This window comes from Protopterus annectens, chromosome 1.part0 (genome assembly GCF_019279795.1).
Source record: "Protopterus annectens isolate FY-2018-M chromosome 1.part0, PAN1.0, whole genome shotgun sequence".
Taxonomy (NCBI): Eukaryota; Metazoa; Chordata; order Ceratodontiformes; family Protopteridae; genus Protopterus; species Protopterus annectens.
Window position 1 is genome coordinate 1,726,228,095 of NC_056725.1, and position 27,675 is coordinate 1,726,255,769.

At 40.8% G+C, this 27,675-nt stretch overlaps 1 protein-coding gene across 2 annotated transcripts in view; it reads left to right on the forward strand.

The window, feature by feature from the left end:
• Positions 1-27,675, forward strand: part of STXBP5 (syntaxin binding protein 5) — a 3,006,986-nt gene that overhangs the window by 2,320,926 nt on the left and 658,385 nt on the right. For both annotated transcript variants that reach the window (XM_044068842.1, XM_044068850.1), the window contains exon 16: positions 17,633-17,814. In XM_044068842.1, coding sequence (XP_043924777.1) covers positions 17,633-17,814 — 182 coding nt within the window. The remainder of the gene's footprint in view (positions 1-17,632; positions 17,815-27,675) is intronic.

Here is a 27,675-nt window from a genome sequence, read left to right on the forward strand (position 1 = left end):
TAGGATTAAAGAGAAATATTGGTTGGATTCCCCCTGCCAGCAAGGTATTTGCAGCAGTCTGGGTGAAGTTTCACTGGCAAAGCATATGGTGAGAGCTCATCCCTGTACAGTAGTGCATAACTAGTCCTGTATGGACATTTCACACTCCAAATATCCATTAGGTTTAAGTGTTGCACATAGCAGTAGCCACACTTGCGCGTTTGTAATACTTTAGATGGGGGGTGCTAATGCTGCTAGCAATTAATGTCCAGAAGACTCAGTTGTTAACAAATAAATAAAATAGACACATTTGGGGAATAAATGGTGCTGAATAACCAAAGCAAAATATATATTGAAGTAAAACAGCACCAAAACACGACAATAACCATAAAATAAGGCAGTTTTAGTAGAAAAGTACAAGTAAGCACTTTCACACATTCAATGTGCTTCATCAGACCATACATTACATAAATCCAGCAAAATAAATAGCAAAAGCATTATCAGTTAACTTTTCAAAATATCCAATAAGAACACATGCCCAATAAAACAATCATCCTAATTTATAGAGGCCTCTAGCCTTCAAAACTGGTTTAATAAAGGTCCTCCCATTAATTCCTGGGAATCTATCTGCCTGCATGGTAATAATCCATGACAATTGGCGATTCTCAGTATAGTTTCTAAAATCACATCCCCCCCGCATATCTGGGTTTATCATTTCAGTAACCCTATATCCAAAAATATGTTCACTACCATACTCCATAAAATGCTTAGCCAAAGCATTCCAGTCATCAGATCTATGCATACAATATAAATGTTCCCTCATTTTCTCAACCAAGGATCTGTTAGTCTTACCTATGTAAAAACAACTGCATGCCCTGCACTTAGCCAAATAAATTAGATTTCCACTGCGACAGTCAGCAGTAACATTGACCTGATATAACTTTCTCGAAACTGGATGGATAAAATCTACAAATGGATCTGTATATATGCAAAAGTTACATCTAAAATGACTGCGCATCTCAGGCATCACAGTCATGGCATCTCTTGCCCGTGTATGTTTCCTATAACACAATTGCCTTTTTAAAGATTTCTTGTTCCTAGGGTGTTCATCTACAATAGAACAAATCTGTTCATCCAGATGTAAAATGGACCAATTATTTTAACTGCTTGTATTACACTGTTAACTTCACTTGTGTAGAAGATGGACAAAAGTACTGTCCTGACAGCTGGAACTAAATTACAATTGTTGTTGTTAACCACTGACAGCCTATATGAGTAGTATGGTCGACCTCTGTCCTTCCTATATCTCCCAACATAATATAACATATCTTCCACCTCTTTCTTCATATACCCTCTATCGTCTAACTCTACTTTCAAGCTACCTATGTCTCTCTCAGAAAGAGCGTCTTCATTATTCAATCTCGAAATTCGCATACCCTGGCCTTTAGCTATGTTTTTAAAAACATGGCCTGGATGCATGCTGTTCCATTGTAAAAGTGTGTTTTTTCTGCAATCTTTCCTGAATAAAGTCGTAGTTATTTTGGAAGAGGCATTCACTGAGACTTTAACATCCAAACAATCAATTTCTTTTACAGATGATTTACATTTGAAAGATAGAAAGGGCACTGTGTTCTCCAAAAACTGTACAAATTCTGTTAACTCTTGGTGAGAACCGTCACATAACAAAAAAAGGTAATCTACAAACCTTCTATAAAATATTATGTTGGGTACAAAAGCAGAGTTAAAAACAAAAGCTTCTTCCCACTGAGCCATCACTGTCTTGGCGTACCTATGGGCACAACTAGTACCCATAGCCATGCCAGTGTTTTGCAAAAACAACTTTTCATTATATATAAAAACATTATTTTCCAAAACTGTCTCCAAAAACAAGCATATTAAATCAATAGTTATCAGATCATATCCACTTTTACTGGTCAAGAACGGATTGCATGTAAACAAGGACACTACATCTAAACTTACTAAAAAAATATTGTCTTTCAAAACTCATGTCTTTGGTATAATCAAACAAATCTTCTAAAAATTGTTGAGTGTCATTTAATACCTGTTGTAAATTCAGCACAAGTCTTAGCGTCTTTTCTATAAAAATAGAAAATGGTTCTGTGATCCTTGATATGCGGGGGGGGGGGGTGATTTTAGAAACTATACTGAGAATTGCGTATTGTCATGGATAATTGCCATGCAGGCAGATAGATTCCCAGGAATTAATGGGAGGACCTCTATTAAACCAGTTTTGAAGGCTAGAGGCCTCTTTAAATGAGGATGATTGTTTTATTGGGCATGTGTTCTTATTGGATATTTTGAAAAGTTAATTGATACTGCTTTTGCTATTTATTTTGCTGAATTTATGTAATGTATGGTCTGATGAAGCACATTGAATGTGTGAAAGCACTTACCTTGTACTTTTCTATTAAAACTGCCTTATTTTATGGTTATTGTCATGTTTTGGTGTTGTTTTATTTCAGTATATATTTTGCTTTGGTTATTCAGCACCATTTATTCCGACAGGACTGTTTGTTCTTTATTTTCTGATACTGCTGTAGTTCTTCACGGAAGCATGGCTGAAGGGAATGAGACAGATATCGAGCTCGGATATGTGCCAGCCAGGAATAGAGGTGAAGACCGGTTCCTGACGTTTCTAAAGACTGAGGTTAATCCATTGCTGGCAAAGCCAGGAGCCAACAAAGTTGACCAGTCATCTGAAATGGATTATATTCATTGATTAATGCCACTAGAGAACTTGAAAATGATTTATTCCAGCTAAAACAATTCCAGTGGCAACGCTTACATCTAGAGGCATGCTTGTTTCTTAAGGTGATTCCTCTGGGACTACGAGTTTTGGTCATGCCAACATATGGTGAGACTCATATAGATCTATTAAGCAAGTGGCAACAACTAAATCTTGAATTACGTTTCAGTTATATATGTTTGCTTATAGACTATTTTAAACCCTTAGAAAGAGAGTTGATTGATTCAGTGAATAAAAAACATACTGAGTTAATTGATTGATATAAAGATGGATTTCTGGCCTGACTTGACAGTGTGATAATGTTTCCTCATATGAGCAGAGACTTAGAATGCAGAAGTCGATAAAACTGCTGAGGGACACTACAGACTTTAGCAAAGACAATGTTTTTACATGGCCGAAGAATCCTCAGCTGATTAGCTTTGAAACTGCTGTAAGCAACAGTTTGAAACAAGAAAGGGGCATTGTAGCACCTGTGAATATTTCTGTAAACAAACAGAATATTAATGGCAGTGACAATAATGAGTGCTCTGATTTAAACAATGTGCCGAGCACTTCTGTTCATTCCCCTTTAAATCCGGCTATTCAAAACAAGCCACTAGATGTGTGACCGAAGACAATAAATATGGTTGGCTCAACAGGAATGCTTCCTTTACCTTTGTCTATTCGCCAGAGGGAGAAGATACGTCATCTGCATTCTCTAAGCTGAGGAAGGAAGTGGCAGCGTTTAATGGAGGATGACAGAATGCTAACGATAAAAACGATGTGGACAGATGCAATAAATCAGTAATATACAGTATTTCTAACAAAGTATTGAGTCCAGCACAAATATCTTTATTAGAACGAAAACCTGACTTTTATTCCAGCTCCGGGCCCTAACCCGAGTGAAACTGTTGTAGACATTAAATTGTTTGTCAGAAATGTGATGCTTAAGACTATTTTTTCGGATACTAATGGTGATGAAGCAGCAACAAGTGTTTAAAAGACCTAGCATATTTCAACCAGTTTTGCATCTGATATTAGAAACTTTCTCTAGGAAATGTGAGATGGACTTAATGGCTGCTTATGACAATGGCAATATGAAAAGAAGCTTTAATAATTTAAATTTGGATGGGAGACAGACTTTATTGGAGTTGCAGCGGGATGAGAGTGTGATTATAAAATCCGCTGACAAGGGTGGTGCTATTGTTGTCATGGACTCGCAATTTTATCATGAGAGTAGTTTAGACTTGTTAAATGATAGGAATGTTTATAGTGAAGTGAGTTTTGATTATGTGGGTTCTTTGTATGACAGGGTGAATGCAAGTTTGAGTGACTGCTTTCACACTGGACTAATTTTCAAGGACCTACACACTTTTCTTACTGTTGAGTTTCCTCTAATTCCATTGTTTCAAGGGCTACCCAAGATTCATAAGTGTTTACTGAAACATTTTAGGCCCATTGTGTCTGGTAAGGGCTGGATCACAGTACCATTTTCTATTTTTATAGAAAGGAAGTTAAGACCTGTGCTGTATTTACAATAGGTATTAAAGGACACTCGACAATTTTTAGAGGATTTGTTTGATTATACCAAAGACATGAGTTTTGAAGGACAATGTTTTTTAGTAAGTTTAGGTGTAGTGTTCTTGTTTACATGCATTCCGCATGATGCAGGTATTAACATGGTCAAAGAGTTCTTGACAAGTAAAAGTGGATATGGTCTGATAACTATTGATTTAATATGCTTGTTTTTGGAGACAGTTTTGGAGAGTAATGTTTTTATATATAACGAACAGTTGTTTTTACAAAACATTGGCGTGGCTATGGGCCAATAGCTATGCCAATACAGTAATGGCTCAGTGGTAAGAAGCTTTTGTTTTTAAATCTGCTTTTGTACCCAACATAATATTTTATAGGAGGTTTGTAGATGACCTTTTTTGGTATGGGACGGTTCTCAACAACAGTTAATAGAATTTGTACAGATTTTGGAAAACACAGTGCCCTTTCTATCTTTCACATGTAAATCATCTGTAAAAGTAATTGATTTTTTTGGATGTTAAGGTCTCAGTGAATGCCTCTTCTAAAATAACTACAACTTTATTCAGGAAAGATTGTAGAAAAAATACACTTTTACAACGGAACAGCATGCATCCAGGCCATGTTTTTAAAAACATAGCTAAAGGCCAGGGTATGTGAATTTCATGGTTGAATAATGAAGATGCTCTTTTTGAGAGAGACATAGGTAGCTTGAAAGTAAAGTTAGACGATACAGGGTATAGGAAGAAAGAGGTGGAAGATACATTATATTATGTTGGGAGACATAGGAAGGATAGAGGTCGACCATACTTCTCACATAGGCCATTAGTGGTTAACAACAACAATTGTGATTTAGTTCCAGCTGTCAGGATAGTAGCTTTGTCCATCTTCTACACGAGTGATATTAATAGTGTAATACAAGTAGTTAGAAATAATTGGTCCATTTTACATCTGGATGAAACAATTCACTCTATTGTATGTAAACACCCTAGATTTAATATTAAGAACAAGAAATCTTTAAAAAGGCAATTGTGTTATAGGATACGTACACGGGCAAGAGAGGCCACGACTGTGCTACCTGAGATGCGCAGTTGTTTTAGATGTAACATTTGCATATATATATATATATATATATATATATATATATATATATATATATATATATATAGATCCATTTGTAGATTTTATCCATCCAGTTTCAAGAAAGTTATATTAGTTCAATGTTACTGCTGACTGTCGCAGTAGAAATCTAATTATGCAGGGCATGCAGTTGTTTTGACATAGGTAAGACTAACAGATCCCTTGTTGAGAGAATGAGAGAACATTTGTATTGTATGCATAGATCTGATGACCAGAATGCTTTGGTAAGCATTTTATGGAGTATGGTAGTGAACATATTTTTGGATTTAGGGTTATTGAAATGATAAACCCAGATATGCGGGGGGGGGGGGGGGGGATTTTAGAAACTATACTGAGAATCGTGAATTGTCATGGATTATTACCATGCAGGCAGATAGATTCCCAGGAATTAATGGGAGGACCTCTGTTAAACCAGTTTTGAAGGCTAGAGGCCTCTTTAAATGAGGATGATTGTTTTATTGGGCATGTGTTCTTATTGGATATTTTGAAAAGTTAATTGATACTGCTTTTGCTATTTATTTTGCTGGAGTTATGTAATGTATGGTCTGATGAAGCACATTGAATGGGTGAAAGCAACTTACCTTGTACTTTTCTATTAAAACTGCCTTATTTTGTGGTTATTGTCGTGTTTTGGTGCTGTTTTATTTCAGTAAACAAATATGTATGCTGATTAGTGAACTGTGTGAAGTATTAATGCGATACCCCAACACCATTTGGAAACAAATGGGCTGCTGATGATTAGTGAACTGCCCTAGATATGTTCTGTGTTAGCGGAAAACAGTTTTTGTACTTACTTTCCTCACTTGCTTAGAGATAAAGCTCTTCTACTCACTTTCTTCACTTGTCTAGAGGAAAATAGTTTTTTATTCAGGCATGTCCAAGGGTCATCTCTCATTGTTCTCTCCTGTCTTATCTGATGAATCTGGGCATCTTGGGGCAATGTAGTAATTGCCTTATGTACACAGACAACCCTCTCCTCCTACCACCCAACACTACAACCTGTGAGAGATGCACTTATCTAGCCAAACTGGAAGTAAAGCTCTCTCCAACCAAGACTGAACTTGACAGTCAAGAGGAGAAGGTAAACACTTGCACCACACCACACTCATCACATAGTCCCACTAAACCTACACCACCAAAATCCACACATAGAAACACAAAAACACTCGAGGAGGCCCTCAGTAATAATCTGCTGAAGCAACAGAGACATTGAAAGCAGAAACGCAAGCAACATCCACCCTCCCAACACAACCCAAATGACACACAGCCCACAGACTCAGTGTGCCTCTCAACCACAGCCCATAAGGCAAAACAACGTACCCAACACACTAGTCATAGTTGACTCTATAGTCGGGCACACTGATGTCCCACTCACCAGGCTAAACAAGGAGAAGGTTACTGGCAGTTGCCTGTCGGGTGCCAGGATCCGCCACATAACCCACGCACTCAGGTCACTCTACAACATGTACAAATATGACTGTGTCATTGTCCATGTTGGTGTGAAAAACCTGAGATGCACCTCCCTGGACTACATGAAAAGAGATATGGAAGAGCTCTCCGATCTTTTAACCCAGGCAGGTATGACCCTAGCCCTGAGTAGCAATCTGCCATCACCCAGAATGATACCGCAGTACAAGAACAAAATGATTGACTTCAACAAGTGGCTAAGCTTCTAGTGTCATTCTAAGGGGATCCAGTATCTGTCTGCCTGGGATGACATGGTCGACAGACCACGATGTTTTGCCAGAGATGGCCTGTACCTGTCACCCCTGGAATTCCGGATACTGGCTTAGGCTCTTACCGCCCCAATAGTGCCTTTTTTAGGCAAGATTCAAATTACAAATTCACCACCATAAGAGGAACAGGAAAGCAAAAACTGAGGGTAATGCTCCTCAGTGCTAGAAGTCTAAATCTCAAAATGCACTCCCTTGAGGCACTCATTAAAATAGAGAACATCGATATCTGTGCGGTGACTGAGACCTGGTTCATGGCTCCAGAGAGCACCCCTGCATTACTAGGCTATAACTCATATCACACTTTTCGGCCATCTAACCTGGACCAGAACACCAAAGGTGGAGGCGTGTCCATATTCATTAAGGATATCCACACCTCCAGGCTAGTTGCTCAGCATAATGCATCTGAGGGTATCCAAATGCAACTAACTCTGGGCAAAACTGCATTCCAAATTATAGCTTGCTACAGATCCCCCACCATGCCACAGGATTCCCACTCCTCTTTTCTTGATATACTGGAAAATATTAGGATTCAGTCAAACGCCCTAATAATGGGCGATTTCAATTACCCCACCATTAACTGGGAAAACTACTTATGTACCAACTCCTTTGCTCAACGCTTTCTGGAATTCATAAATTCCAATGCCCTGGATCAACTTATCCACATCCCCATCAGGGGCAGCAGTATCCTAGACCTAGTCATTACCAACATGACTGACCGGTGTTCCACACCTGAAGTCAACTCCTCGTTGGTCAGATCCAACCATAAGCTAATCACCCTAGATATCCACATCCCGCCCCCACCCCCTATTAAGGAAACCATGGTAAAACATTTCTCCAGAGCCAACTTTATGCTTCTTAAGACAGAAGTGGTGAACTTCATGACACCCATGCAGATGGACAATACAATTACAACTGCTGAATCCTAGACAAATGCACTCTATAAGCACTTACACGAGTGGATGGATCATGCTATCCCAAACAGAACCAAGACGCTTTCCTCCAAAAAAAGGAAGCCAATCTGGTGGTCCCCTGCCATAAACAAACTCTACAACAGAAGAAGAAACTGTTGCAAAAGAGAGTAAAATCCCATGAGTGAAGGGAGCTCCCTGTTCAGCCTCGGTAAGAATCTGAGATCCCTTATAAGATCCTCCAAAGCTAGCTGCGAAAACAAAATTGCCACTTATTCTTGGGACAACCACAAAGCATTCTATAGCTATGTAAAGAATCTCAATGGCAACACTCAGATTTGCTCTGAGTTACAACACAATGGGATGAAAATTACAGAACCAACTGATATTGCCAACATCCTGGAAGATAGGTTCAGTGCTAACTTTTTACCTCCCCTCTCAACCCCTAAAGGACCTATATCTGTACAGGAAGAATGCAGAGTCCATATAATCACAACTACGCAGGACCGGACCAGACAACATCCCAGGCTACGTTTTACAGGAACTTCAGAATGAACTGGCTCCCCACCTAAGCACCATGTTCAATCATAGCCTCATGTCATGCTTTGTGCCCACTGAATGGAGCACAGCAACAGTTATCCCACTCCACAAAAGGGGAGCCACCACTGATCCCGGAAACGATCACCCTATTAGCCTGACGAGCCTGGTCTGTAAGGCCGTAGAACTTATCATCATGGAACTCATAAACAAAGACATTGGTAACCTCCACAAACTCTGGACCCCACCCAGTTCTGGTTTGTGAAAGGCAGATCATGCCTCCTGAACCTGATCGACTTCTTTGAGGCAGTCACCAAAGCCGGAGATGAGGGTAAGGTGGTTCACACAGCCTATCCTGACCTTGCCAAGGCTTTCAACACCATCCCCCATTCTGGAATTATAGCTAAATTTACTAAACTAGGTATAAATCCATACATTACAAGATGGGTTGCCAACTGTCTCACTGACGCTACCCACACTGTAAAAGTTGCAGACTCCAAACCTGACTTCAAACCAGTGACAAGTGGAGTACCACAGGGTTCAGTCCTGGGACCTTCCCTGTTTGGTATCTACTTAGGTTCATAGGTTCATAGGTTCATAGGTTCATACTAGGCTATCTGCCCGAGGGCATTTACAAGCCTAGCCCATAGTTTTGTGGCTTACGCCACCCCTTTAGTATGGGGAACTATACCCATTATTTTGCTGTGCCTCTGTTGAGCAGTGACACTGAGGTAATCCCTGGGGTATATCTGCGATCTCCCATCCATTGGTCAAGATTTCTCTTGAACAAGGCCAGCGAGGTGCTCTGCCTCACATATACCGGGATTTTATTCCACAGCATAGGGAGTCTTTGGGTGATGAATCTATCCCTCCAGCGCGTCCTATTAATAGCCGTGTCGAGGTTTAAGTCTCCCGCCTTGTGGCTCTGACGGATCTAGATTTTTGAGGTGAAGCATATTCATCAAATCTGGGTTTGACATGGCCTTGTATGTTAGGCAAAGGTCACCTCTGAGCAAGCGGTGGCGACTGAATAGAGCTGGAGTTCTTACAGTCGGGCAGCATAGGACAGATGTTTGAGACCCTTTATCCTTTTGGTGAGGAACTTTTGTGGCCTCTCCAGCTGCTGCAAGTGTCGGGTCAGATACATTCAATGGGGCATTGTACTCAATCATTGGTCTGATGAGTGATGAGTATAGGGAGACTATGACCTCCCTTGATCTAGATGAGAATCCCTTCATGATAAGGTGGGCAATGTAGAAGGTCTTCCTAACTACTTTAGCTACATGGGTGTCGAATGACAGACTACTATCAACCTGGGTCCCCAGGTCCCTGATAACTTCTTCTATGCTCAGTGGATTGCCACCTATTTGGTAGCTAGGGGTAACCTTGTTTTTCCCGAAGGGTATGACTATGCATTTTTGGCATTTAACTTTAGGCCATGGCTCTGGCACCAGTTATCCGTTTCTGTGAGACCCTTCTGAAGGATATCTGTGTCAGATGTGTTTTCCACTATGGCCCAGTTTGCAGTCATCTGCAAACTTTGTCAGCCATAACCCTCCTGTGTTTGCTTGTACTGGAAAAGTAGATGCCAAACAAGAGTGGGCCCAGGACTGAGCCCTGTGGTACACCACTTGTGACAGGCTTTGAGTCTGACATGGCGCCAGCAACTCTGACCCTGTGGGTTCTGTCACTCAGCCAGTTTGCAACCCATCTTGTGATGTATGGGTTAACATTTAAGCTGATGAGTTTTTCAATGATACCCGAGTGGGGTATTGTATCAAGGCCTTCACCAGATCGAGGTAGGCTGTATGGACTGCCTTTCCCTCATCAATGGCTTTGGTGACTGTTTCAAAAGTCAACCAAGTTTAGAAGGCATGATCTGCCTTGACAAAGCCAAACTGGGATGGATCCAAAGTCTGCAAATTCCCTATGTCTTTATTTATGAGGTCCATTATGATCCTCTCCATGGCTTTGCAGATAAGGCTTGTCAAGCTAATGGGCGGTAATTTCCAGGGTCGGTGGAGGCACCGCCTTTGTGAAGTGGGACCACAGTTGCAGTGCGCCACTCCCTGGGTACGTATCCAGAGGTAAGACTATGATTAAACAGCTGTCCTAGCTGTGGGTTTAATTCCTCGTTGAGTTCGTGGAGCACACAGCCGGGACACCATCAGGTCCCATGGATGCTGTGTTTTTGCTTTGGAGAGAGCAGTTCTCACTTGGGCGTTGGAGATGTTTGGGGCTGCAATCGCTTGGTATAGATATCTCCTTTGGGGGAGGGGAGAAGTTTGCACTGAACCTGTCAGCCAGTATGTTGGCAATGTCTGTAGGATCAGTAATCTTCACATCATTTTGAACTAGTTCTGAGCATATCTGGGAGGTTCCTCCCAGGTTTCTAACATAGCTAAAGAAGGCCTTATGATTGTCTTTTGAGTCTTTAGCTATTTTTCTCTCAAAATTTGCTTTGGATGATTTTATGAGAGCTCTTAGTTTTTACTTATAGTGATCAAGGGTGTCTTACCTTTTAAGGATTTTGCTCTATCTTGTAGTAGCTTCCTCCTTTTGTTGTAGAGTTTGTTTATGGTTGGGGTCCACCAGACTGGACGCTTGCCTTGGTACAAAGAGTCTTTGTTTTGCTTGGGATTGCCTTATCCATGCAGTCCTGCAGGTGCTGGTAGAAGGCATTTGTAAGTGATTCAGCGGCTTGAGTACTGTTTTCCTCGGCTCGGGGCCTTAAAGGAGACCACACTAGTCTTTAGAAGTGTGAAGTCGGCTTTCGAGAAGTTCTTTACTGTGGTCTTTTTATTTCAGGTGGGGTGGGATGAGGACCTCCAGCGAGATTAGTTTGTGATCTGATCTCACCAGTGAGGGTATACTTCGGTGTTGAACATTGTGCTCCCATGTTCGTGATGATGAGATCAAGTATGTTTTCTCCTCTTGTGGGGATGGTGACTAGTTGTTCCATGGCATTTGAGTTTATGAATTCCAGGAACTTTTGGGCTAGGGTGTTTGGGCTTGAGTAGTGTTCCCAGTCTATATTAGGTAATTGAAGTCACCTAGTATGATGGTGTTTGGTGATACATTTATCCCTCTAGTGTTTTCAGGAAGGCCATGTGAGGTTCCTGAGTTTGTGGGGTGGCCTGTAACATGCTACAATTTGCAGAGCAGTCTTGCCTATGGTTAATTGCACCTGGATGGTCTCCGATGCATCGTGCGTTGCCACCAGTCTTGAGGTGTGGGTGTCTTTGATGAATATGGATACCCTCCTTTCTTGGTATTGTCCGATTTTGGGGCGGAACGCATGATAAGAGGTAAAACCTGATAGTGCTGGGGTGCTCTCAGGAGCCTTGAACCAGGTTTCTGTCACTGCACAGACATCGATGTTCTCCATACTGAGAAGGGCCTCGAAAGCGTGCATTTTGAGATTTAGACTTCTGGCATTGAGCAGCATTACCCTTAGTTTTTTCCTTTTTGTGTTCTAGGGTGGTAGGTTTAGAATTTGAGCCTTGCCTAAAAAGGCACTATGGGGTGGCAAGAGCCTTTGCCAATATCCGAATCCCAGGGTGACAGGTGCAAGCCGTCCATAAGCAGCTGGCTTGTCCAGCATGTCATCCCAGGCAGACAGACATTGATCCTCTTTGAATGACACCAGAGTTTAAGCCAATTGTTAAAGCTGATCATCTTATCTCTGTATTGTGGCATCATTCTTGGTGAAGGTAGGATACTGCTCAAGGTCAGGGTCATACCTGCCTGGGCTACATAATCAGAGAGCTCCTCAATGTCTCTTTTCATGTAGTCCAAGGAGGTACGCCTCAGGTCGTTTACACCAGCGTGGACAATGACTGAGTCGATTTGTACCTGCTGTTGAGAGACCTGAGTGCTTAGCTATGTGGCGGATTCTAGCACCGACAGGCAGCTTACTGTGACCTTCTCCTTACTCAGTCTGGTGAGCGGGACATCAGTGTGTCTGACTATGGAGTCACCAATGACTAGTGTGTCTGGCATTGTGTTTGGCCTTAAGGGCTGTGACTGTTTGACACTCTGACTGTGAGGTCTATGTGTTGCAGGTGTTGTGTTCTGAGGTGGTGGTTGTTTGGGTGTCTGCTTTGGAGGCCTCTGCTGTTTTGGTAGATTTTTGATCAGAGCCGAGTATGTCTTTGTGTGTTTATGTGTATGATTTGAGGTTGTGATGGTACTATGTGAGACTGGGTCTATAGTGTGTGTGGTAACCTTCTCCTCCTGACTGGTCTTGCCAGTCCTATGTTGAGAGAGCTCAGCCTCCAGTTTGGCCGTATAGTTGCATCTATCGCATGTATTTGTGTTTTGTGGGAGGAGGAGAGGGTTGTCTGGTACATGAGGCAATTGTAACATTGCCTCAATATTCCCAGGTTCACCAGCTGAGCAGGAGAGGACACCAGCAACTGATCCCTGATCCTCGACATGCTAGAAGGACTAGACAAAAAACTTTAAAAGAGATTCGGGATGTTAAGACAGAAGTGGTGAACTTATGACACCCATGCAGATGGACAATACAATTACAACTGCTGAATCCTAGACAAATGCACTCTATAAGCACTTTTAGTGGATGGAGCATGCTATCCCAAACAGAACCATCCAAAAAGGAAGCCAATCTGGTGGTCCCCTGCCATAAACAAACTCTACAACAGAAGAAGAAACTGTTGCAAAAGAGAGTAAAATCCCATGAGTGAAGGGAGCTCCTTGTTCAGCCTCGGTAAGAATCTGAGATCCCTTATAAGATCCTCCAAAGCTAGCTACGAAAACAAAATTGCTACTTATTCTTGGGACAACCACAAAGCATTCTATAGCTATGTAAAGAATCTCAATGGCAACACCCAGATTTGCTCTGAGTTACAACACAATGGGATGAAAATTACAGAACCAACTGATATTGCCAACATCCTGGAAGATAGGTTCAGTGCTAACTTTTTACCTCCCCTCTCAGCCCCTAAAGGACCTTTATCTGTACAGGAAGAATGCAGAGTCCATATAATCACAACTACGCAGGACCGGACCAGACAACATCCCAGGCTACGTTTTACAGGAACTTCAGAATGAACTGGCTCATGTTCAATCATTGAAGCCTCATGTCATGCTTTGTGCCCACTAAATGGAGCACAGCAACAGTTATCCCACTCAAAGGGGAGCCACCACTGAGGAAACTATCACCCTATTAGCCTGATGAGCCTGGTCTGTAACCAGAACTTATCATCATGGAACTCATAAACAAAGACATTGGTAACCTCCACAAACAACTTAACCACCCAGTTCTGGTTTGTGAAAGGCAGATCATGCCTCCTGAACCTGATCGACTTCTTTTGAGGCAGTCACCAAAGCCGGAGATGAGGGTGGTTCACACAGCCTATCCTAACCTTGCTGCTGCTTTAAAACAGAATCCCCATTCTGGAATTATAGAAAACAAACTACAGTATTCAAAACATTACAAGATGGGCAATACAGAAATACAAAAAGTAACAGCAAACTAACCTTTCCTTCACAGCAAAGTGTAGCAGAGTCTGGATGAGCCTTTCTGGTAAAGCACCCAAATTTATTCTCTGAAGTACAGGCTAACACAGAAGGCCTTTGGGTAATGAGGTTCGCAGATGACTGCAAACTAGGAGCCGTAGTCGAGTCCCCAAATGATGTGGACATCCTACAGAAGGGCTTCACTGAGACAGATGCCTGGTGTCAGTGCCATGGACTCATGCTTAATGCCAAAAAGTGCATTGTCATCCCCTTTGGTAAAAACTCTGTACCCATGAACTACCATATAGGCAGCAGTCTACTTAACATTCTTTTTATCACAAACAAGTGACAGGTGAATGGAAACCCATACCATGTCTATGGCTTACAATTCAGTGAAATGAGATTCAGTCAAATGAGTTTTTATTATTTTGGTGACATGAAAGTCAGTCAAATGGGTTGAAGAGGAGTGCTGTAGTGCATGAAAGGATTTGCTTTACAGAGGATTATTTTCCTCATTGTCTTGCACTTAATGCCTTCAGAGGGGACAGTGTGATACTAGTTTTCGTCTTACTCCAGTTAACCTGAGGAACTGGATGCCTTTTGTCCTTGATATGTATTTTCTGTTATAGCTTGATAAAAATTAGTCTAGTGATCATGTTGGCGGTTATCTCATGGACCTTGAAGGCTTTAAGTTTTAAAACTAAATTGCTTTAGAAGTCTAAATAACTTTTGTGGGAGCTGAAAAAAGTGCTGCCTGATACGCTTAAGGACGTATCTGCCATTTGTTCTCATCTTTGCAATGGAAGTGGAAGTTAATGGTAATATATGGTATGGGTATGAATATGTCCTGAATTTTGAACTTAATGTGTTTCTTTTACAATTTTATTTTTTATTATCATTCTATTGTTTGTACCTAGTTTGTTTGTTTCCTGGAGCTTTTCTCCCCAGGACTCCATTGAAAACGGGTTATTTTGGCCCAATGGACCATCCTGGTAAACCAACTGCAAATAAATAAATAAATAATAAAATAAATATATGACTGTACAGATTTATACAAGTTAACCATATATTATATATTTAATTAGATAACCGGGTGGTTTCACAGAACTTGATGTCTGTGTTTCTTTTTTTTCATTTGAGACCTGTACTGCAGTCCATAAGGAGTATATGAACTACAGCAAGAGATAACAGCCAGATAAACAACACTGCTGTGCAACACAGTTTATTTGCACTATGTACACACTGTCTGTATGACTTTGTCAACAAGCATTTGGCACCATGGTGTGTTAGTTGTAGTACAGAAGTAACAAACAGATGTGTCCAAGCTGTAGAACTCTCTCAGGCAGTTATTTCTCATCATCTATGTCAAAAGAAGCTACTCCCTCTTTCTGCAGCCCTAATTAGACTATTTTTTGAGAATAATGCCACCTTCAAGATGTATCTTTCTAGACATATAAGCAACTGCAAAGTCCCCATATAATCCTAACCAAGAAGACTGATGGCCTAATGTCCCTAAGCTATTAAAAATGGTCATTTTAATTTCATATAGGCTGTTGTGAGGAGGGCTGTGTTTCACTCCACCCAATTAAGAACCACCCCATCTTCCTTGGCCTCTTGTATCATCACAAGTTGTATCGCTTCACTAGTATCAACTCCAGACTTAAATCTCCACCAGTACATAAATAAAATGCACTGGAGAGACAAATTTATTATAATATGTTTACGCCACCCTTGGAACAGACTGCAAATTAAAAAAGTGACACCCTAGCATCCTTCAAATTAAACTTGGATTATTGGATAAGTACTCATAAATTTATGCTGGCTCTGAGCTGCTTTGCCCTTTCTTTGGGGAGAGGGGGTTGCAGCATCAAGGTGGGTATCAGCAAAGCATAAGTAATCTTGTGACTCAATTGTCTTGTATTGCTATGATCTCTGCTTAGATGGATATCTAAGAAGAGGTATTCAGTGAAACAAAAGTGATACTGTATAATTGCTGGCTTGGGGGAGGGGGGTGAGAGGGTGCTTTCTGTTGTGAAACATGACTGTCTGCTTTCATGCTTTCATTTGATCAATTATTCTGGGATAGCTTTGTAGACTAATTTGATTTGGGTAAAACAAGCTGGAAAGGGATACATTCTGGTGTGGGGTGGGAGTTTATTATTTGTGTGAAATACATTGTGACCATTATTTTTATCACATTCTTGAGGTATACACAGTTGGCACAGTGGCTTTAACTGTTGTGTTGAGATGGAGAGATTGGCTTTGGATGAAGCAAACTTACCTCTTGTTGTTTGCTTGGTTAACCATGAAGAGAACTTGTGTGCATTTGTATGAAAAAAGTTAGAAAACTTGTAACTGCTGTTTGAATGAAACAGTTTTGAAATTACATACTTCTCAGCTGACTTCAATTTTGCTTCATTTTTTTAACTTTTCCTCATAAAATTTGCATTTAGCAAATATGACAGGCATATGCATTTCTGACTTCATATCCCGTCGGAAGTGCATTTTATGCAAAACCTGTTATTCTGTCACCTTACTAAGAAAAATAATTAAAATCTTTCCCTGATTTGGGGCCTTTATCCTTCCTCCTTTTTGGCTGTGTCCACAAATCTTACGCTAAGAGTTTGAGAGGTATTTTTTCATCACAATCAACTATAGTATACACAATATGGTGACTATAACTGCTAGGTGGGAATGGGCAGTTTGTGGATGAAAGTAACTTGCCCCCTTTTTTTGCTCACTTTAAACAGTCTGGCTTTGCAGGAGTTGTGTGCATTTGTGTGAAATAAGTTGGAATATTTGGGCTGCTATGTGTTTAGGTGAAACAAACTTGAAATGCATTGTATCCATAATTATTATTTATTTTACCACAATTAGGCAACTGGCATGTACACAGACAATAATGTGGCTATTATTGCTGGTTAAGGGAGCTGTCTGTGGATGAGAATTGCTAACTCTACTAAAATGATGACGTTAAAAAGTCATTAGTCTGGCTGTGCTGGATAACTGTGCATTTGTGTAAAGCTAGTTGGAATGCTTCACTGTAGTCATTTTTTCCTCATAGTTGGGCATTTGAAATGTAAATAGTCAAGTGGCTATAACGGATGGGTCACAGACATTGGTTGATTATATTGAGTGTAGTTTGAATGGCCTTAAATTAAGATGGTAAATCCCAAAGACTGTGTGCATTTTTGTGTGGTCCGAAAAAAAGTATCTAGGGAGTAGGGGAGGCCCATGGTTTGACAACTGCTGAGGGCCAAAGGTACACTTAAACCACCATTGACTATGAAAGCCTGCAAATTTGACAGATGATAATTTAGGTTCTACAAATACATAACATTTGCTTTGTTTGATAATAATAATAATGTTGTTGGATAAGAAACATTCTCTGTGTTTTTAGACCATTAGAGAGCATACAGAAGAGCTGTTGGAATTACAGTGCATTTTAAAATATCCCTTTTATATATTAGTTCACTTACATGTACACTGTATGTAAGTAGCTACTTTTTACCTCTTTGGTTTTGTTAATAGACCAGAAAGTTAAATTTTACTCAATATTGCTTTCTTTCTAGATGATTGAAGTTCGATTACAATATGAAACAAATGACATTGAGTCTCCAAATGGTGATCCAGTGCAACCACTGCTAACCCCTGGGACTAGCAGTACGAATTCTCAGCCTGCTATTCCACAGTCACATCCGTCAACTAGCAGCAGTTCATCTGATGGTATTCGAGATAATGTACCATGCTTAAAGTAAGTAAAAATGGCAGAGTCATGAAGGAGGCTTGGTTATTGAGTTAAGCTGAATGCTTATTCTGTACTGTACTCAAGTCTGCACCCTCTTGTGGTTTGCAAATTTAGAATGAACTGTGCAAACCATTTTATTAATGAATAACTGCATTACCAAATCACAATTCGTGTATTTTAATACAAATAGTTAATATAATATTGCATAAGGTATTAATGTCTGTAAAGTAAACAGTTTGTTTCACTGCAAGTTATACAATTTGTTGTGTCAACTCATTCAAACATATAGTACCTTTTTTGTATTCTTCCAGTTCATACCTATAACTCCTTGTGGCATCCATAACTTTTCTGGGTGTGATTTAACTTACTAAGTGACTTATCAGCTAATAATAGGCAGTGTTAGAAAGTGCAAGGACTTATTAACAAAATGACACCAAGATTGTTAATGTAGGATATATTACAGTAGATAAATTAATCACTGTTCATCGCTTAATATTGAGATATTTTCATATTTATGTTAATATTTTCATAACTGAGAGCCCTTCATGTTATTGAGAAATACAGGTGTGATATGTCATGGTGGGAGACAGGGAAATTCATTGTCAATGTCCTTTTATCTCATACTATACCTGATATATTGCTAGCTGTTTGTTAGTAATTATGAAAATAAATAATATTTACATATGTACTTAATACTTCAAAAAGCAAGTGGCTTACAAACTGTTGCATGACGTCAGGTGAAACCCTAGATGTTGAAGGAAACGGTCTTTCAAAATTTGCACTGTAAGCTGCACATCTTCAGAAATATTCAGTGTAATTTATTCTACTCGTACAATTAAGCATATGTTTTCATATTTCTATAAATATCTCAGTAAACATGCACTCAGAGAGGAATTTATTATTGTCATGTGGAAGCTTATGTCTGGCTAATAAAAATGTTCTAACAGTATATGTCTTAGTTATATTATTTCCAAGATAGGATAAATTGTTTGTTAAAGTTTAGCAAAAATTATGATTTTGGGTTTGTGTGCATTATAATGTAGTATTTATGGAAAGACTATGAACGCACTTACTAGTCTAACACTGAACGCAGCTCAGCAGCAACTCTTAGCCATACTCTTTTGCACCCATTACTAGAAGTTATAGGTTCATAGGTTAGGTTGTCATGCTTATGACCTGCTGGCATTCAAAACATAGATTCATGTTAGATTGTCAAGCGTTTGACCTACTGACCTTCAAGAAGCTTGATGTATAGCTGAACAACTGAATAATGCTAAAAAACTGTTCAAACTAGAGAATGACCATAAAAAAATCAAGATTTTCAGTTAATAAGAAATCACAAAATAATGTGAACTACAGTGTGAAATACAATGTATAGCTGAACAGGTTAACTGATTCCTTCTATTTGTAAGGGGAATAATATCAAAATCTTGGAAGGTGTTCTGTAATATATGCCATATTCTTTTTTGTCACTTATCTGTTAACCAGTGAAGTAGAATGGCCTTAGGGCCCTTTTCAGCCACACTCCAGCAGTTACATAAAAGTTACAAAGTAAAACGTGGTTGCATATAGTTATATAGGTAGGAGATATATCATAATTAGTATTTTAAAGGACAGCAGAGCATTAAATAACATCAATAAGAACTCAAGAAAGAATGGAAGAACAAGCACAAATGTGTATACATTCTGAATGCATAAATAAGCAAATAGTTGTATTAACAGAAAACTATATGCAGAGAGTTTTATTTTCAGGTATTGTTAGATTTGTTGTTATCTCTTCATAATGTAATATTTAGTTTAGGACAGAATGATGACTCAGTCTTGGCATAGTTAGTTTGTGTTATTATTATTTAATTTTAGTATTAGGCTCCCCGATTCTGTTGTTAGTTACTCTAGAGCTACATTCCATGGACAGGCTTTCAAACAGAACTGGATCTGACATTACTTTATAGATAGGACTGAGGTCACCTCCTAGGAACCTGTAAAATATAGCACATAATGACAATTTTTAAAGCCTTTCTGAATAGTTTGTTCTCTGATCCTATGATTCTTCAAATTAGGAATTGTGCATTTTTGAAGTTCAAGTGACTCATATGAAGGGTACAGAATGCAGCATTGTATTCAGATCAGTAATGGATGTGCTCATTGAAATGTAAAACAGTGATCTCCCTGTAGTTACTAGGCCTGTCCTTTAGAAGAATTTGATGTTGCTACAGAATATGCTTTTCCTAATTTGGTAGGTATGTACTTGTTGGCATAGTGATTAAGATGTTTACCTTGCAAACACAAGGTGCAGGGTTTGATTTTCACATTGGGTGATTGGCCAGGCTTAAAATGGCTCACAAGGGCAGTTAGCCTAGTACTAATCTATGACCCTCTTCATGAGCAACCTTAATGAGTGGATGGGAAACCACAAATTTGTCCCAGATGTTCCACCTGTGTCCCTCATTGACAGGGGCAAGACATGCTGACAGGTTTCTTTTTGGAGGATAAACTCTTTTTGCTAGGCTTGTAAGGGCTCCAGGGTTATTAGCCTAGTAACCTCCTATGAAATAAAATCATCTGCTGTTATCACTAGATTTTTAAAGATGGTGTCATAGTTTATACTTTGGCCATTTATTTTCTAATTATAATATCTTACACAATCCAGCCCATCCAATCCAGTCAGAGAACTGGCAACCATAGGCATTAGTTGCTCGGCACCTTTAAGGGTCTCTTAGGCTCTGAGACGCCTTCCCTTACTCCCATAATGTACCTCAACTCCTCTTCTCTGCAGCCGTCACTTGCCATGTGGAAAGCTTGTATTTCAGGGTCCTCCCATGCTCACAGCACAATGTATTTCTAATCATTTCTTCACTGTTGTTGAAAGTTAGTGGTTGTGTTCCAGTTTGAATCTTTAGTTTGCATTAGAGATAACCTCTTAATTATTTCTGCTGATTGCTGTTTGGCTTAATGGGCTAGTAATTAATGTTAGCTTCTCTTCCTGTACTCCCATCACCATTTTATGGACAAAGTTAGTGAGCTGATGCTTTTTTATGGATTTTCAGGCATTCTGGTTGAAAATTGGAGATAGTTTAACAGAAGATGCTGATTGTTGATGTTCTTCGTGTTTCACTGTTGCAGTCATAACTGTAGGGTGCTCAGAATCCCAAAGTTCGGGGCTGTATAAGTTACACTTACCCTGGCGTCGCAGCGGCAGTACAGCCTCCCCTCCGGCGCCATCTTCTCCAGTCTTTCTTCTAATTATTTTGTGCAGGCTTCAATATAGAAGATGTAGTCAGGACACTACGGAGTTCAAAAGAAAAAGAGGCAAAAGACAGGACAGAGAGGTCAAACAGGAGGACGTTACAGCTGGAGCCAGCGTCGGTTCCATCAAGGCCCACTATTTTAACTGGAGGACGTCTTGCCAAGCGTCAGATTCCCGCGACGCTCGGAACGGTGCAGGGAACAGCCAGGTTGGGGGGTTTTCAGGCCTACTCACATCACTATAGTTCCAGCCAGCCTAAGTTCCAGCTCATTTCCCTTCTGACAACAAAAACAGACATAAAGCAATTATTGAGGCTTATGACAATGATAGGGGTTCCCTCCCCCTCCTGAGAAAAGCGACAGGATGTTACCTGACTGGACTTCCTGCTTCTCTGACTTATCTCTCTTCTTTCCTCTTCTCCTCTAGATTAAGACCTTCCTTATCCTTATGAGGATTGGCTGAGGAGATTTACTACCCCTCCCTCTCCGCCTGAGGATTTTTCTTTGGGAAACCTTGCATGAGATGAGGGAACATTTTTGGGGGGGGAAGGACAGGTCATTTCTGAGAAAAGAAAGAAGAGGCTTAATTTCTCTTTCTTTCCATTTTCTTCCCCTTAGCTATCCTCCCCCTTTTTTGACATTTGTAGATGATGCTTTTTCTGGACACTTTTTCCCTGCCTGATTCCATCCTCTAGATTCCTTTGATAGGATGACTATTTTTTATGGTTCGACTCTCATTTATTTTCTTATAAAAACTATTCTCTACTTGACCTAATTTAAAAAAGCTCTTCACAGGGCTCTAAGCTTGCTACTTTGCCTAAGATTCTGGGAGTTATAGCTGATTCCTTATTTTTTTTTAGGTGGGAAAAAAAAAATATTATCTACTTCCCTCAATGTTTTGTAAGCATTGTTGCTTGTTTTTTTGTTTAAATATCAAGTTTTTCTTTCAATTGTTTTAAAGTTTTTGCTTGTCCCAGCTTGCTTCCTTCCTGCTTTGCTTGAAGGGATGTGAACTTCAGGATGGATGCAGAGGAGCTGTGCTGTCTGTTACATGGTGCTTCGATGCTTTGATTGTTTCTTTGCAGATGCTTTCTACAGCTGGCTTTGCACTTAGAGAGTATTACCTGAACTGGTTGCAAGTGAAAAATTTTTTGCAAGGAACTGTTTTTGGCTAAGTGTATTTAGGATCTTTCTTGATGTTCTTTTGCTGGGAGCTGAAAAGAAAGGCTGAGGAAAATATTAAAAAAAGGAAAAAAAGGCAAAGAACTCCAAAGCCTCCTTCAGCCTTCCAGGCCTTGCCTCCTAGATTTTGTGGTCTCCTCCCCACGCCTTTTTCTTTGAGGTTCCAAGCTCCAGAGGTCTCAAGAGGGGAGGCGCCCAGGCCAGGCCTCTTACAGATCTGCAGGCTAGACAGAAGATGGCTTCACAGAGGTCCTAGAAGGACAGATCCAATCAAGAAAGCAACCCCAATGACTCTTCAACTCTCATCTTGGCTGGGACCTGGACACCACCCCCTTCCTCTCTGTCTAGAAAAATTGGACTTTTTCTTTTTACAGACATGACCGATGACAATTGGACTCTGGGTGGAAATTGGACAATTACCATTTCACTTTCAAATTCCACTTTGCCACTTAAGGGATCTGCCAAAATGGGCAGACAAGCCAAAACATCAATGGTCAGAGGCCTTTCAGATCTGGAGAGCCATTCCATAGGGCCGAGCCATACTAAGGGAAAAGGGGAAAGGGGGAGACTGGTTATTATTCCCGTTCAAACAAGAAAACAAAAAAACAAAAACTTCTCTTTTGGACACCACCTTGACCTTTCTGTGTTAAACAAATTCAAGATGCTTGCAGCAGCTCAGCTAATTGCACGCCAACTCAGGCTCTCTGCCTGGATTGACATTGGAGACAAAAACTTTTTTTAAGGATTCCTATTTACATATGCCATCGAGCAGAATTCCTCAGGAATTAGGCAGGTTCGAGGGCAGTTCGAGGTTCTTTCAATTTCTGTTCTTCTACTTTATCTTTCAGAGTCTTCACCAAGTGCCTGGCTCCAGTAGTGGCTTACAGCAGACTCTCAGAGACTCAGATTGATCCAGATTTGGACACTTGGGAGACAGGCAAGTATTTCAGCAGACAGCAAAAGATCTCTGCCTTGGACTCTGTTCTCTTCTCCGTCCCTCTCTCCTACTTGGGATTCTCAGTGAAAATGAAAAGATTGATATTTTCCCAACAAAACAAATGGTATTCTTCTTTAAATTAAATACAACAAAGAGGAGAAAAACAAACTCAAACAAAAAAGAGCTCTTTCACTTTTTCTAACCAACCTAACTCTATCTCTCTCTCTCTGCAGGAAATGGAGAAATTCCCTGCAGGCTCTGGGCTATTCCTGTTTAATCTGTTGCGCCAAACGCAACATGAAGACTTCAAGCAAGTAGCTTCAATGGTATCTGAGGTCACAGCATTACCAATGCATCTATCTTCTGATTTCTCTGATTCCCCCTGCCCCTGAGTTCCTCCTGGAGTTCCTCCAGTGGTCACACTTTAAACTTAAGAAAAACCAACCGCCTTTCCTCAACCTACTCAAATCCCAACCACGGACTGATTATTATGTGGGGAGTGGGGAGCACACTTTCTTGACAGTGCCAGAACCTGGAGAAAGGACCATCTTCACTGGCACATCAATCTGAAGGAAGAACCTTTTTAACCTCTCAGACAACAAAACACAGACAACACCGGGTCATCAACAACAACAAGCAGGGGGGTTCATATTACCCCCCTTTGCAGACTAGCTATGGTTTTATGGGACACAGCTCTCAAATTTGAATCTACATCTCCCAGCTCACCCCATTCCAGGGAAACAGAATATTCAACAGGATTATTGCAGTTTGGGATGTCCCCAGATAGATCTGTTTGCATCCCATCTCAATCAACCTCAAACCACCACAGCCCTGGAGAGGGATGCCCTGTCCTCCTGCTGGAGCCTTTCATACTATGCCTTCCCTCCTCTTCCTCACTGCCTCGGGTATTACTGAAGATAAAGTTCCTCATCTTGATTGCTCCAAATTGGCCTCTACAGTTTCCACTGAACCCTTAAGCTTTTGTCCCAGCATCAGGCCCAAACAAGTTTTGGATGTTCTTTTGAAGCTAGCGGGCTAGTACTAGGGAAATCCTATGCCTCTAAATGGAAGAGGTTTTGTATTTGGATGCAGGACGAGGGCTCGGATCCTCAGGTACCTGATCTCTAACTTTTATCTAAGGACTTTCCTTTTCTTCCATTAAGATTCATGCTTCTGCTATCTCTGCGCATTTCAGTTCTGATCCTCCTGTTTTTCTCATCCTTTGGTGAAGCAGTTCTTGAGAGGGGCTAAAAAAATGCGGGCCCCAAGGACCCCTCCTGTCCCTGCCTGGGATCTTAATTATGTTTTAGAAAACTTACTTTTGCCTCCTTTTGAGCCTGCTGCATCTTCAGATATTAAGTTTATTAGCATTGACCTCTGCCAGAAGGGTCTCAGAGTTGCAAGCTCTCATGGCTGTGGAACCATACCTTATTTTCCATCAGGACAGAGTATCCTTGAGGACCAATCCTACTTTCATGCCTAAGGGGATTTTAAAAAGGGCTAAAAAAAGACAAGACAATTCTTCCTACTTTTTCCAAATCCCTCAAAATAAAGGGGAAAAGGATTTTGCATTCATTAGAGATGCACACAGACAGTTGATTTTACCTGGACAAGACTAAAGATTTCAGAAAGTCTAATCAATTGTTTGTTTCTTTTGCCTCCAGTTCTCTTGGAAAACCTATTTCTAAACAAACTATTTCCAAATGGATTGCTTATGGAATCAGATTTAAGTCATTCTACTAGAGCAGCTGCCACTTCTACAGCTTTCCTCAGAGAGTCCCCTGAAAGGGATATCTGGAAGCTGCCACTTGGAGTTCTTATCTAAAGCCTCCTCCCTTTTACACTGCTTTGGGATTCCCTACAGTTTATGACTGCACAGTTGAAACAAAGAAGAACATAGTACAGTTGTTGTGTACTACCATAAATGATGATGATGTTCGTCTGTGTCTTCACTTCGAGCCTCCCCTCCCCTCCTATCCCTCTGTTTGATTTGTTGGGGACTTCTGACATCTAGGGGCTGAAAGCTGTGGCGCTACAGGCTGGCTATGTGCCAGGCGACATCAGAGGTACTAACCTATACAGCCGGCTTGGACCCAGACTTTGGGATTTTCTGGCCCGACCTCGGGCTGCCTGCCGGCAGGAGCACCCTACAGTTATGACTGCAACAGTGAAGACACTCGAACATCTACATTTATGGTAGGTGTACACAACTGTACTTTTTTCATTAGGTGGTTTTATTTGTTGATTTTGGGTGGCTGTTTTTGGCTTAAGTGTTTTTTTAGTAAAGATGGACATGGGTAAACCTCCTGGATTAAAAAATTGTAGTAAATATGTTCACAAAATTCCCTCCAGGATATTTATTCTGTTTGTGTGGTGTGCCATTGTTGACCACCTTGATGTTCCATGTACCATATGCACAAAGTTTGTTTCTAGGATCCTACAGGAGCACACAAAATCATGTAATCCTAAAGGGACTCTTGCATGCTAACCAGCCCCCCCCCCCACCGCCAGATGAGACAGGAAGAAAGAAAAGCAAAGGGTTGCGGATTCTATCCGCAAACTCTCCTTCTAAATTGTCTTAATGAAGTAGAGCAATGGGCTTGACTTCAGCCCAGGTGACTAGATTCAGTTAGTGGCCTTGGCATTGGAGGATCTAGATGAGGGAGGAGTGAAGGGGCATGACTCATTCTCCTTCCTAGGTGATGCAGTTTCCTTTGTGAGGACTGGGAAAACCGCCATGAAGTGCTTTAGGGGGAGTGATAGAGCTGCTTGGAAGGAGCACCCCTTGTAGGAGATGGCCTCTGTGGTCAACCCATTGAACTGTTCCTTCTTAGTACTTTGCTGTGTATGGGAAATAAGGTTTAAGAGAAGGATCTGAAATCACCACTAGTGGCTATGTTAACACAGATCTCTCCCAGATGACCCTTGCCTTGGTAATGGGAAACTGACAGATTGACCAGGAGGGGGCTGGTAATCAACAGACATTTGAGTCATAAAAGTGTAAAAAAAAAAAAAAAAACATTCCCCATCTAAAGTACCCAGAATGGAATCCCTCTTCCGAAGAAGCTTCTGGAAGTGTCAGGCCCATGCACAAGGGATTAAGGGGCTGCTAAGGTAGTTTTACAAACAGAGATGTCTGTCATCCGAGATCCTCCCAGGAAATGTTTGAGTAGTTTTTCTTCAGAACATGAATTATCTAAATATTTGGATTCAAGACCATTTTCATTAGCCTCAGTCAGGTCCCTTTGGTCTTTCTCTCCAGCTCCTCTTTTCATGTTGACTGGAAAAAGATGAGGGTGGAGATCAAAACTCAGCTTGAAATGGACATCCTGTCTTCCCTGTTCATGTTGATGGTAACAAGATTAGGTCCTTTTCCCTCTACTTCAGTTGATCCTTCCCCAGGCACTGCACTAGCACTGGACATGTCAGAGATATTGTTCTAAAACGGACTCCCAGGTCCTCACCAATGCCAACATCTGTTTCAATAGTGCCTGTTCACTCAGTGCTGGTGACTTTGTCACAAGCCAGTGGGGCTGAGGTCTTTGTTGAGAGGTCACTATGGATTTTTGTGGTGATAGCCTTGACACCACTATCAGTGTTGACTGTATCAACCATCAAAATGTTGCTGCCTATGTCTTCCTTGACACTGATGTCAACCTCAGTACCATAAATTGTTCAGATCCTTTCAAAAGTAATTGGCTAGGCTTAAAATGGCCCACAAGGGCAGTTAGCCTAGCACTAATCTATGAACCTATAAAAGAGTTTCCTTTGGAGACAAAGACTTTAGAGCAGTTGATTATTTTATTGCTGAGTTTTTTGATGTCAGCAGCTGAAAGGTAGAACTCAGTTCATTAAAGGATACCACAGAAGAGACAGCAGTGGTCATAAGTCCACATAGTGATATCCATCGACTTAAAGACTTTGGTTAAATCGTCTTACCCCCAAGGAAGGCACAGAAGTATAACACCTCTGCAGGGAACAAGCAGTGTCTGGCATGTATCCCTCCTCTTCCTCCCACCTGGATGATGCCTCTTTAAGTATCCAAGTGTGAGCAGGAAGAGAAGATGCAAGAGGATGCACCCGGAGTTCTCTACAGAGATCCCTTCCCTAGATACAGGTTTGGATGAAGGGAAGGACATTCCCTCTTCTCCTCTCGATGACCCTAGAGTTGGGGAGACCCTCAAGCTGATTCATCAGAGTGATTTTTAGCCTGCAGTCCTGCACAGCACTTTCTGCTGTCTACATCTTGGGTGGTTCCCTTACAAACCACATAATTTCATTGGTCTTGCAGTGGGATTGGCAAGAACCCAGTGTGATAGAACCTCTTACAAGGAGACCAGGCAAGATCCTCTGGCCTCCCAAAGATAATCAGTGATGGAGTAACATGCTAGTAGCCAACATTATGTTACTCTAACATGCTTTACCCAACTCCATTGTGGTAACTGCAGACTTCAAAAAGAGTCCTCTGAAGAGAGCCCAGCAATCCACCAAACTGACAAGAG